The sequence below is a fragment of the Rhinolophus ferrumequinum genome, chromosome 10 (assembly GCF_004115265.2).
Source record: "Rhinolophus ferrumequinum isolate MPI-CBG mRhiFer1 chromosome 10, mRhiFer1_v1.p, whole genome shotgun sequence".
In the NCBI taxonomy this organism is placed as follows: domain Eukaryota; kingdom Metazoa; phylum Chordata; class Mammalia; order Chiroptera; family Rhinolophidae; genus Rhinolophus; species Rhinolophus ferrumequinum.
In genome coordinates, this window is record NC_046293.1 from 88,074,985 (window position 1) to 88,087,338 (window position 12,354).

At 45.6% G+C, this 12,354-nt stretch overlaps 1 protein-coding gene across 1 annotated transcript in view; it reads left to right on the forward strand.

The window, feature by feature from the left end:
- The first annotated feature begins 973 nt into the window (after positions 1–973).
- DDX11 (DEAD/H-box helicase 11) overlaps positions 974–12,354 on the forward strand; it is a 30,140-nt gene continuing 18,759 nt past the window's right edge. Inside the window, exons 1-4 of the mRNA XM_033117005.1 lie at positions 974–1,121; positions 8,172–8,420; positions 8,940–9,026; positions 9,327–9,484. Of these exons, the coding sequence (XP_032972896.1) occupies positions 978–1,121; positions 8,172–8,420; positions 8,940–9,026; positions 9,327–9,484 (638 nt within the window). The 5' untranslated portion in view covers positions 974–977. The remainder of the gene's footprint in view (positions 1,122–8,171; positions 8,421–8,939; positions 9,027–9,326; positions 9,485–12,354) is intronic.

Consider the following 12,354-nt stretch of genomic DNA (forward strand, 5'->3'; position numbering starts at 1 on the left):
AAGGGCCTACAGAGTGCTTAACACATAGTAGGTGCTCAGTTTGTTAGATGCTTGTCTTCTTCCCCTTGTGTTTTAATGGTTGGTTATTTGATTACGTGCCTCTCTCAGTGTTGAATTGTCCTCATTTTTTATAAGTCACCCTTCTTACAGTTATCCTTCCACCTCTAGTCATTTGAACTGCCCCTGAACTATAGCTGGAAGAGCATCCTGGCAACTACCTTTCCCCTCATAAGTGAATTGACACTGTTACTCGTCTTATTGAGGCCAGATATGTAGCAGAGATGTAAATGGTTTTAGGTTTATTAGTATTTGTACTTATAAAAGATGGGCCTGCTTACTAGCTTGGAGCAGTGACTTCCAAAGAGAGAGTGTGGGTACCAGGCTGGAAGAGTCAGTCTTCCAAATAGTGAGTAAAGGAAGAAGGGGTATGTAAAACCTGCACCGTATGAAAATAAAGGTACTTGTTACTCTCTGCCTGTGTGTCGTGGGTTTACTTACAGGTCTTCCCAGAATGGTAGAGTGAAGCAGTTTTGTCATGTGAGTGCTGCATGTGGAGATGGGAGAGAAGAATGCTGCAAAAGTAATTACAGGCAACAGCCTTGATCCCAGGGGCGCAGGTCTTCCAGAGGAAACCGCCAAGCCTTTCATAGAGGCCTTAGAAGGGTGTCCAAGCAGCAAAGGCACCTCAGGGGAACGGCAGGGGGATGCTGGAGAGGGGCTTTCCTAGGCTGCAGTCTGCTAGGGCCATTTCTGATAAATGGCCCTAGATGGATTGCATGATTTGGTATGGCTTCATGGGGATATACGTGATCGAGAGAACATGCTCTGCTTGCAGAAAGAAAAAAAAAGTATAACCCAAGGAGAAATTCCGTAACTAGTATTGAGACTGCTCTTAGCAACTGTTCCAGATTTCAAGCCAGTTTTCTGGCTCATCAGAGAAGTAAGAGAACTACCTTTTGTTTCCTTCTCCTAGGACGATGGCTAATAAAACCCAGGAGGCTGGTGGCATCCATTTCCCTTTTCCCTTCACGCCCTATTCCATCCAGAAAGACTTCATGGCAGAGCTATACCAGGTGTTAGAGGCTGGCAAGATTGGGATATTTGAGAGTCCAACTGGCACTGTAAGTATGAATAGTTGGGGCCTAAGTGAGCTCCGGGGAGACCCTGTCTGCACCCAGCCAGAGGCAGCCTGGCATGCTTGGTGGCCTGTGCAGAGATCTTCATGGTCTGAAGCTGGGCAGAGTAGTTCTCAGTTTATCTTTCTGAGTAGTGCTCACTTCCCTCTGTTAAATTGTTAAGCACAGTCTCAAGGTCTGAGAACAATGAGGCTAAGGGCATGTGAGACTTGCAGTGGCAGTGCAAGCATAACACTGAACGTTCCCGATTTCTCGGCACACAACTGCTTTGATGTTGAGCAGCAGAGAAGTTACTTATTCCCAGCTTAAACATACTGGTTTCGTCTCCAGGAACTAGGTTACTGAGTGCGGGAGGGATCCAGTGGTGGGCTCCTTACGTTTTTTCTTCCAGGCCTGGAATGAGGGCTTTATTAGAAGTTGGCCGTGGGAATTGTTGGGGCTCTGGTGATTGGTCCCCACTTCTCTCTTGCACTTTATTTTATAGCAAGTACTATGTGATAGTGAAATGTATATGTTGATGTGAAGGTCTCTCAGCGAGGCCGTCACCTCCTGGAGGATAAGGACCTTATGCCTCTGTGTCCCTGTCATTTAGCAAAGCTTGGTACATTTGGCCCGCAGGAGGCTCTTAATAGGTGTGTGTTGAATGAATGAATGAATGAATGAAAGTGACTCATTCCTTGTCTCACTTGCTGATGGAAGGGTGCCACTCTTGAGATGACACGATCTCCTGGGATAGGAAGGGTGCAGACTGGGGTACTCTGTTGTTTCATTTTGTTCTTTAATGTATGTACAGTGAGAGAATAAGTCGTGCCAGTTAGCAAAATGTGGACCATGAATATAATGTACCGAATGATTTGTTTTTTTAACTAGTATTCTACTAGCATTTTAACCTTCCATTTAAACCCATGTGCAGTAGGATTTCTTCCCCTACCTACTGACCGAAATATTTTTTAGGATCAGTGGTGACTTTCTGGTTAATACGTCAGGATATCTCAAGTCCTTATCTTGACCACTCAGCAGTGTTTGACATTGTTGAACATATCCTCCTCCTTTGTTTAAAGCAATGTAAACATTTTAAAGAATAATGCGTGTTATTTAAAAAGTCAGATTTATCAAATTTGGTTCCCTGGGCAGGTGCTTTTAATTGTTTTATCTATTTCTTGAGAAATACTTTCATAGCACATATGAAATGATAAGCTACATGCTGCTGTCGCTTGGTTTATTGGCTTCAGTCATTAGTACCTTACTCTTGTGATAGATAAGATGTAGCTTTCTTACCATCCCCTTTTCTTTCCTTTCCCAATGTAGTTATCTATTTGTAGTCTCTGCTAAGTATACTATGATTGTTTTTTCTTGAATACTTTATCATTTTTCTAGAGTTAATAATTGCCTTTTTAAAGTTTGTTTAGTTTTTAATATACTTAGCTAATTCCTCACACACTGTCCAGTGGTTTCTCAACACGATACAGGCCGCACTATTTGAAAGTAGAGTTGGCCCTCTATGTCCGCAGGTTCTGCATCCGTGGATTCAACCCACCTCAGATCAAAAAATATTGGGGGGAAAAAATGTTATGTTGTTGCTGAGGTTTACTATGTAGGTAGACCTACAGTGTTCTTGTCATTATTCTGTAAACAGTGTAACAACTATTTCCATAACATTTACATTTTATTAGGTATTATAATTAACCTAGAGATGATTTAAATTATACAGGAGGATGTGCATTGGTTATATGCAAGTACTGTGCCATTTTACATAAAGGACATGAGCTATGCAGACTTTGAAATCTTTGGTGGGAGGGCCTTGGAACTAATCTCCCCATGGACTTCGAGGGACGACTGTAGCTCATGTCCTATGAAACTTCTCATAAGCCGAAAGGACATACGGTGAAGAGGATCTGCCCACTTTCCGAACGTTCATGTGATGCCACTTTGCTTACCTAACGAGAACTTTTGGAAAGCGGGGGATATCTGTATTCCATACATAAAATTATCGTGTTAGTCTGCTAGAGCTGCCACAATAAAATGCTATAGACTGGGCGGCTTAATGACAGAACCTTATTCTCTCCCAGTTCTGGAGGCTGGAAAGTCCAAGGTCAAGGTTGCGGCAGGCTTTGGATTCTGGTGAGGAGACTCTTCCTGGCTTGCAGACTGCCATCTTCTTGCTGTGTCCACACATGGCAGAGAGAGAAAGATCTTTGGTGTTTCTTCCCTTTTCCTAAGGACACCACCCGTTCTGTCAGATCAGGGTTCTACCTGTATGCCCTCATTTAACCTTAATCACCTCTTTAAAGGCTCTTTCTCCAGTATGGTCACATGGGGGATTAGGGCTTCAACGTACAAATTTTGGGGGGACACAGTTCATTCTATAGCAATGATCAATTCCATTTTACCCTGGAGACTTTCTTCTTGAAGACCTTCTTCCTTTTGTTTTAATCAGAATTAGTTGCTTCTTAGACCTACTTCACAGCCATTGTCCTAGGATTTTCCTTTGCTCCTTAAAAAAAAAAAATCAACTTTATTGAGTATAATTAACATACAATAAATTGTACCCCTTTTAAGTCTACAATTTCAACAAGCTTTGACAGATATAAACACCTTTGTCACCAAAATCAAGATGCAAAACATTTCCGTTACCCCAAAAGTTCATTGTACTTCTTGGAAGTTGTTTCCAGCCAGTCATTGGTCCACTTTTGTTTCTGTAGTATAGTTTTCTTTCCATTATTTCATAAAATGGAATCATAGTATATACTCTTGTGTGTCTGGTTTCTTTTGCTGAGCCAGAGTAATGTTTTTGAGATTCATCCATGTTGTTGTGTATATTCTTTCCTTATTTTTTCTGTGTTGGATTCTCTGTTTCTTGGATTCCATATCTTCTTGGTTCACTTTCTTGTTTTGGTAGAAAACCCTCCTGAGAAGGGTTGTATAGGAGGTAACTTTAAGACTTTGTTGGTCTTAAAGTGTATTAATTCTGCCTTTTCACTTGGTTGGTATTGATAGTTTGGTTGGGTATACAATTCTAGCTTCAAATAATTTTCCCTCACAATTGCTCCCTCTATCCTCTGGTTTCCATTGTTGCTATTGAAAAGTCCAGTGGCAATCTGCACCTCAGGTCTTTGTGACCTGATCCTACCCCACCCTCCAAAGTTTTCAGGATCATCTCTTTATCGTTTGTATTCTAAAATTGCAAGTTGATGCATATGTTTGATTTCCTGTGCAGGCCACTTCTGATACATTTTCTTATATTTGATAATCTTCCTGGTATTGCCATTCATTGGGTTGTGGACCTCCTGGTGAATCCTATGACTATGTTTTCTTCTAATGGCCCATTTCTTTGGGCACTGGGGTTTGTCCTTGTTTTGTTTTTGCTTTACATTCTACTTCCTCGAGATTTCTTTAACTTTATTGCCCAGTCTTTCTATTCAGTTTATTTGGGCTGTCATCTCTTTAATAGTCAAGAATTTGTTCTTAGTCTCTGATTTTTAAGACTAACATCCTGTTCTTGTTTCATGGAAATATCTTTCTGAAGATACCATTTATGGTAGTATTTTGAAGTTTTGTTTCCCCTGCATTGTGTTGTCCCATTCTCCCCCCCAAGTTTGGGTTCTGTGTTTGGTTTGGAGGATTTCCTCAAATGTCTGGTGATCCTTGGCTGTCTTCTGTCGGTGTTCAAGAAAAAGTCACTACAAGGCTGAGTGAAAGGTCTGGGGTGCAGGCTGGCGGCTGTGGCCCAGTGGGCTGGGCCTCTCTGCTGGGGCCTCCAGTTGTCAGTATCTGTAGAGTTTTCCCTAGAGCCATCCAGGTTTTCCAGAGAAGGTTCTTCTAAACTCTTGCCTAATGGGTCCAAACCTGACAGTCAGTATTCTTGAGGGTGTCCTGGAGAAGTGGCTTCAGGTGTAGTTTTTCACTTAATGCTCTGCTTTCAGCTCAGCCCTCTTTCCCACCCTTCACTTGACCTGCTGTCTCCAGGGCCCTCCTGGCTCAGCTTCACCGGAGAATAAACCTCCTGCTTCTGTGAGGAGTGGGAACTGCTGCTGGGGATCTGATTATTCTGTAAAAGAATTTCCATTCGTCCTTTGTTTTCAGCATAGCCTTGGCCCTGCTGGCCTCTGGGCATTCTGAGGGGAACTAGGGGACGTCGCTGCAGGCTCAGGGTCCTTTACTCTGCTGAGCCAGTTCCGAGTCGCTGCTTCCATCTCTCTTCAATCTTGGTGCTGTCTCTCCTTCCACTTCCTTTGTTTTTTGTGGGTATAAGCTCTTATCCCTTTGGTGTCATCTTAGTGTGTTTCAGAAAAGGACGTAGAAGGGCACATGGTCAGTCTGCCTCCCTTAACCTGAAGGGCCACCGCCCCGCTCCCAGGTCTCTCCGTCTCAGCCCCCGGCCCATTCCAGGCGTCCTCTCCCTCTGCTCAGCCCTTCGTGTTGATGCTCTCGGTGCTGTGGCCTCGTTTCCTTGGTGGGTCCTTCACTGACCTCACGTTCTGATGCCTTCTGTACCACACCCCTGATGGAGTTCCTCTCCCGTCCTGTGCAGGGGGTGCCGTGCTGTTACAGGCTGTGCCTCCCCTGCTAGTCCTCTGCTGGCATGCCCAGTGCCCTCCCTTAGCTGCCTGATGATGCCTGTTTTCCCTTTAAGAGTCACCTTTTTAAACCTTTCATGAGTCCACCTCATGAGTTGACTTCTCGCCTTTGTGCCCGCTGTGCTTTGTACAGCACTGCAGTTCTGGGAGTTCTAAAACCTGCAGTCTGTGCCCTGCAGGGATCCAGGAAGCCCTTCAAATTGTATGTTTAAGTTTAAGCCTGGGGGCGTTTTCTAGGGAGCTCTGCAAATCTGTGTTCCCAGCATCAGGCCCAGCGCTTGCTACGATGTTATGTGTTGAGGATGAATGAATTTATCTCGGCATAAATTTTTTTTTGCTGTGTTATCTTGGATGGTACCCCAGGAAACACCATTGCTCAAAGATAGGTATACTGTAGGTACTTCATTAAATTTATTTCAAAACTGTGGTGACCATTTGGTTATATAGCCTTTTCGCATTTTCCAGTCTAAAATTTTTGTGGCCCTATTACAGAATATAGAACTGCAGGGCCTTAATTAATTTTTTTCTTTGTGTTAGACTATATCCACAGTTGTTTCTGGAAGACAACTTTGACCGTCCCTTCAGGAACTTCCTCAGCTCACTTTCAAGTGGTGGGTCCTGGCTCTAACGAGGAGTCTGTCCCTGGGCCGTAGTTGCAGGGGGACATCTTGCCTACACCCCTAGCTTAGAGACAGCTAAAGCTGATGGCTCCCACAGGCAGCATAGAATGGCCAGGTTTTCTTGGGGAGTGCTGTCTGCAAATCTTTACCACTCAGTATTTATCAGAAACTGACAGAAATAGTACATACGGGGCTTTTCTAAAGATGTGTGAGCCATCCATTCTTCAGAAGTGTCAGTCTGTCAGAGGGCCTTCTGAGAATTTGATGAAAACTAATAGATTCTCACCCCAGGATAATAATAATTTTACTATCACTTTATAATAGCAAACAAAGGCTCTATTTGCTCACTTATGTACCAGGTATTCTAGTCCTATTGTAGGTATTAACCTTTACATGTATTAACTTTCTTAATACTTGCAGCAACTCTGAGAAAGGTGCTACTGTAATTCCCATTTTGCATTTGTAGAAACAAGCCCAGAGAGGTTACCTGAGGTCACAGCTGGAAGTGGAGGAGCCAGTATTTGACCCAGGCAGCTTGACTGTGGAGTCTGAAGTCTTAGCCACTGTGCTCCGCTGTTTCCCTCAACTCTAAACACACGTGCATTTCACCTACAATTCACTCAATTCTGAATTAGGTTCAGACCCCTGCTCTGGATACTCCCAGATCACCCCTGAGTTAAGCAGGCTCGGGAGCTGACGGCCTGGACCGGGAAGTATTGGCCCCTCCAGAGGTCACTAGCCTCAACTGCCTTTTGGACACCAGATGAGGCAGCTTTGTGAAACTTACTGCAGCAGCCTCTCTAGAAGGACTGTGTTAGTCTGTTCACACTGTTACCATAAAATCACACTGATGCCAGTGAGGCGAATCCCCTGGAGTGGGGACTCAGGCTCTGGGCCAAGTTCACATAGGAAGGAATGCAACCGTGAGCCAATACAGAATTTAAAGTGCAAGTAAGTTTACTTAGCAGAGAGTAAGTAAGAAAAGAAAGGCGACCCCACAGCGTGGCGGCCTCTAATCACTAGTGGAAGAGAGACCCCGCTCCCCATCTGCCGGACTAAGGTTTATGTGTGTTTCTTGTTTCCATGGAACACTTCTTGGTGTGGAGAACTTCTGCAAGATGCAAGGAGAATAGGGGCAGGTTTACCTGTAACTTCTGTAAGGTACAGCGGGAATGGCCGTAATGGAATCCTTTTGCTCAGTAGGCTTCAGATGGTCTGTTCTATGTGATGGATTAATGTTTGCCCGAGTTCTGCATCTTGGAGCATGCTGGCAGCAGGCTTGGAATCCAACCTCTTAGTTCCTTCTTCTGTAAAAATAGTCCTTATGCCCACAACTGGGAGGCTTAAGCAACAGAAATGGATTCTCTCACAGTTCTGGAGGCCAGAACTCTGAAAGCAAGATGTGGGCAGGGTCGGTTCTTTCTGAAGGCAGTGAGAAGAGGATCTATTCAGGCCCCTCTCCTTGGCTTGTACATGGCCGTCTTCTCCCTGTAAATCGCCCTTCCATGTATGCCTCTATGTCCAAATTTCCCCTTTTTAAGAACAACAGTCATACTGGCTCAGGACCCATCTTTTCTTAACTAAATACAAATGGTCAACAAATTGGTGAATGTTTAAATTGATTACAGTAAAAGACACATTGCCATTAATCCCCCTCAAAATACTACCTCTTGCTTCGAACACACTTACTCCATCGTTCTTGCCACTTTTGGAAACTGTTCTGGAAGTCCTCTTTCATGAGTGTCTAATTCCTTGAAGGCTTTACTAAAATAGGGAAAGGTTGTTTGGGAATCTTTCGTTTTTGTTCTCTATTTCTGAAGACAGTTTTCTTCCTGTAGGGAAAATCCTTGAGTCTTATTTGTGGGGCCCTTTCCTGGCTCCGTGACTTTGAACAGAAGAAACGTCAAGAGGAAGCACGTCTCCTTGAAAGTGAAACTGCCCCCTTAAATGGTGGGAAGGCCCAGCCCCCATTTCTCTCATCCTCCTGTCACGAGAGCCCAGACACCCGGAGGCCTGCAGGAGAACCTGACTGGGTTACTCAGTTTGTGCAGAAGAAAGAGGAAAGGGACCTGGTGGACCGACTAAAGGTGAGGAGTGGGAGTGATTTAGGAAGCGACTTCCGTGATTGTTTTGGGTTGATTCTGAGCGGGAGGTGTCCTGTCTCTTCCTTTGCAGTGCCCCTCAGCCCTCTGACAGCTTCTTGAGTCAGTGGCGCTGTATCCTCGCAGTCTTTTAAAACTGATGTCAACAGGTCTTCTCTAGACAAGGGGTTGGCAGTTCTCATTCATTGCCCACCTGGAAAAGGAACCTGCCTCACTGTTGCCATTGGCAACATGTTTTTGTGACTACAAATTAAATTAAGGAATGCATTGGACTGAGAGTGCGGCTTTGGGAGGGAGCATGCAGACTTCTGCAATGAGCATGAGGCTGGGACCTGGCGAGGTTCAGGGTCTGGTGACGAGATGCTGCAGCAGCCTGAGTGCTGGCCGGGGAGGCAGACCTGCCCTGTGTGAAGAGGCACGAGGCTGAGCCGCCGCTGCCTCTTAGGGAAGGCCTGCTTTGGGGCTTCCTGCAGGGCTTTGCTTAATGGCCTCTTCACCCTTTAGGAGGAGCAGAGCAGGAGGAAGAAGCGAGAAGAACGCCTGCAGCAGATCCGGCACAATGCACAGCTCAAGTATGTGGCCAAGTGCGAGGTGAGTGGCATCTCCCGGAGTGGCTGGGGTTGTGTCCAAGCAGTGTCACCCTGCTTGGGACCTCTGGCTGAGTGGCCAGGACCTCAGTCTCCTCTCTCTGACCCCCACTGGCTAAGTTCTTATCACCCAGTGGTTGGGCAGCTTGTGCTAAGGTACTGATACCTGAGGCACTGACGCCAGTGACACGGCGAGGCCGGTGTTACTGCCGTGTGTGTGGCCCTGGAGAGCCGCACGGGGGCTGGTCCCATCAGGGAGGCGGGCCCCAGTACTGAGTTTTCTCTTTCTTCGCCTGCAATGCAGAGACAGGAAGAAGATGAGACTGAGCGTCTCCTCCGCCTCAGCAGGGAGGTGCTGGCAGCAGGCACAGGGGCCGAGCCGCTAGAGCAGCTCGCATCTGGGGAGGAGGAGCTGGTCCTCTCCGAGTACGAGAGTGATGAGGAGAAAGGAGCAGCTAATGGGTAAGACAGCGCTTCTCCACTCACCGCCTGCCCGAGCCTAAGTGGGGGCTCCCGGGGAGGCACCCCTCCCTGTGCCCAGATGTCACTCATAGGGCATCTGAAGGGATGGAGTGCCAGCCACGGCCCCGTGTCTCTCAGCCAGGGTCCTTCTTAGGGTGCATAAATGATAATGACAGTGACAGTTGCCAGGCACTGGCTACGTGTGTGTTAACGCCGTTGTCCTCACAGCAACGTTTGTGTCTCCCCTACACACCTGAGGAAACTGGCCCAGCAAGGTGTGGTGCCTTGGCCGAGGCTGCAGAGCCAGCGGGGGGAGCTGGGACTTGAACCCACCCGTGCAGTTCTAGCTCTCAGGCTCTTAAGTACCAAACTACGCTGTGTCTCGTTTGTGACATAAACCTCGAAGGCGTCCTTAGCTGTTTTTCTTTTCACCTTCAGGCTTCTGTAGGTCCAGGTTTATGGGTATCTAATTTATGAGCTGTAACACAAGGGCGAACTAGCAAACACGTCTGCACCGCACTGCCCCTGGTGAGACCCTTTTTGCTTTCATTCATGCTTTACCCCACAAATGGCCTTTTGAGTGTCTGCTCAGGTTGTCGCACATTTCTAGGTGCTGCAGATAGATACCGAGCTAAACAAAACACATATGACCCCTGCCCGCAGCTTGTGTTTTGTGGAGGGAGACAGACAATGAACTGTAAAAACAGCCCTTACTTGAAAGTAGCACATTTACCTGTGAGGACAGGGTAAAACTGGGTAAAGGGGGTGAAGTGCGGGGTTGCCTCTCCAGGTGGAGAAGTCAGGAAAGACCCTCTGAGGAGGTGATGTTTGCCCCAAGGCCTGAAGGATGAGAAAACCGTGGGGCGAAGACAGTTCTAGTCAGAGACTGGCGAGTGCAGTGGTCTGGAAATGGAACGGGTTTGGTGTGTTTGAGGACCAGAAGGAAGGCCCGGGTGCCGAGCACTGAGCAGATGAGGAAGGGAGAGAAGAGGCCAAAGACGAGGCAGCTGGCAGTGAGGAGTCTCGGTGTTTTTCTCAGCGCAGTGGGGCGCTGTGGGAGGTTCAGGCATAGGAGTGACCCGGGCATTAGAGAGGTCATTGCGGCCCTGAGCTTCAGTGGCCCTTCCCTTCCCCTAAGGCGTGAGTGCACCTACAGATCACCCCTCTTAGGCCCTCGGCATGGAAGGGGTCCTCCTGCTCCCGTAAAGGTGACAACAGTTCCCGTGTGTTCCACGTTTTCATTAACACTGTGGTCACCGTGTCTGGAGTGTGACTCCAAGGCCTGAAACCCTCCGTTGACTCTCGTGAAGGATAAATCCATGTCTGTGGGCAATATACCGCCAGACACCCGGCTTCCCAGTGTCCTGGCTTTTTCCCCCTGCTTTATCAAGATATAATTGACATAGCATTGTGTAAGCAAATTTGAGGTGTACAGTGTGATGATTTAATATATGCATATATTGCAAAGTGATTACCACGCTAAAGCTAGTTAACACATCCATGACCTCAGATAATTACCATTTTGTGTGTGTGTGGTGAGAACTTTTAAGATTTGCCTTCGTAGCAACTTTTAAGTACACAGTACATTTGTTGATTATAGTCACCATACTGTACATTGTACAGTAGACCCCCAGAACTTACTCGTCTTATAACTGGAAGTTTGTACCCTTTGACCACCTTCACACCCCACACCCCAACTACCACCAGCCTACTCTCTGTTTTTGTGATTTTGGTGTTTTAGATTCCACATATGAGATCATGCAGCATTTGTCCTTCTCTGACTTATCTTATTCAGCATAATGCTTTCAAAGTTCATTGATACTGTTGTAAATATCAGGATTTTCTTCTTTTTCTGTGGTTGAAAAATGTTCACGTATATATCATATATATACATATATATACACACATATATACACCATATTCTGTGTGTGTGTGTGTGTGTATGTGTATATATGTCACATTTTCTTCATTCATCCATCAACGACACAAGTTGTTTCCATGTCTTGGCTTTTGTGAATAATGCTGCAATGAACGTGGGGTTGTATATATCTCTCTGAGATAGTGATTTCATTCTCTTCAGATATATACCCAGAAGTGGAATTATTGGATCATATGGTAGTTTTGTTTTTAATTTTTTGAGGAACCTCCATACTATTCCCCATTGTGCCTGCACCAATTTATGTTCCCACCGACAGTGCACAAGAGTTCCCTTTTCTCCACTTCCTCGCCAACACTTATTTCTTGTCTTTTTGATAATAGCCATTCTAAACAGGTGTGAGGTGAGATCTCACTGTGATTTTGAGTTGTATTTTCCTAATGACTAGTGATTTTGAGCATCTTTTAATGTATCTGTTGGCCATTTGTACAGTAGTACCTCAGTTTTCGAATGTCTCTGTTGACGAACATTTCGGTTTACGAACGCTGTAAACCTGGAAGTAAATGCTTTGGTTTTCGAACACACCTTGGAAGTCGAACATGTCACGCGGCTTCCGCCGAGTGCAAGATCCTGAGGCCTAGCTGTTGGCCGTTTTCCAACATTTCAGAACTGGAACGGTATTCCGGAATGGATTACATTAGAAAACCGAGGTACTACTGTATATCCTCTTTGGGAAAATGTCTATTGGAGTCCTTTACCCATTTTTTAATTGGACTATTTGGGTTTTTGCTATTGAGTTGTAGAAGTTCCTTATATGTTTTGATATTAAGCCCTCATCAGATATGTGGTTTGCAAATATTCCAGAGGTTGCCTTTTCATTTTGTTGATTATTTCTTTTGCTGTGCAGGAGCTTTTTAGTTTGATGTAGTCCCACTTGTGTACATTTGCTTTTTATTGCTTGTATTTTTGGTGTCATATTCAAAAAATCACTGCC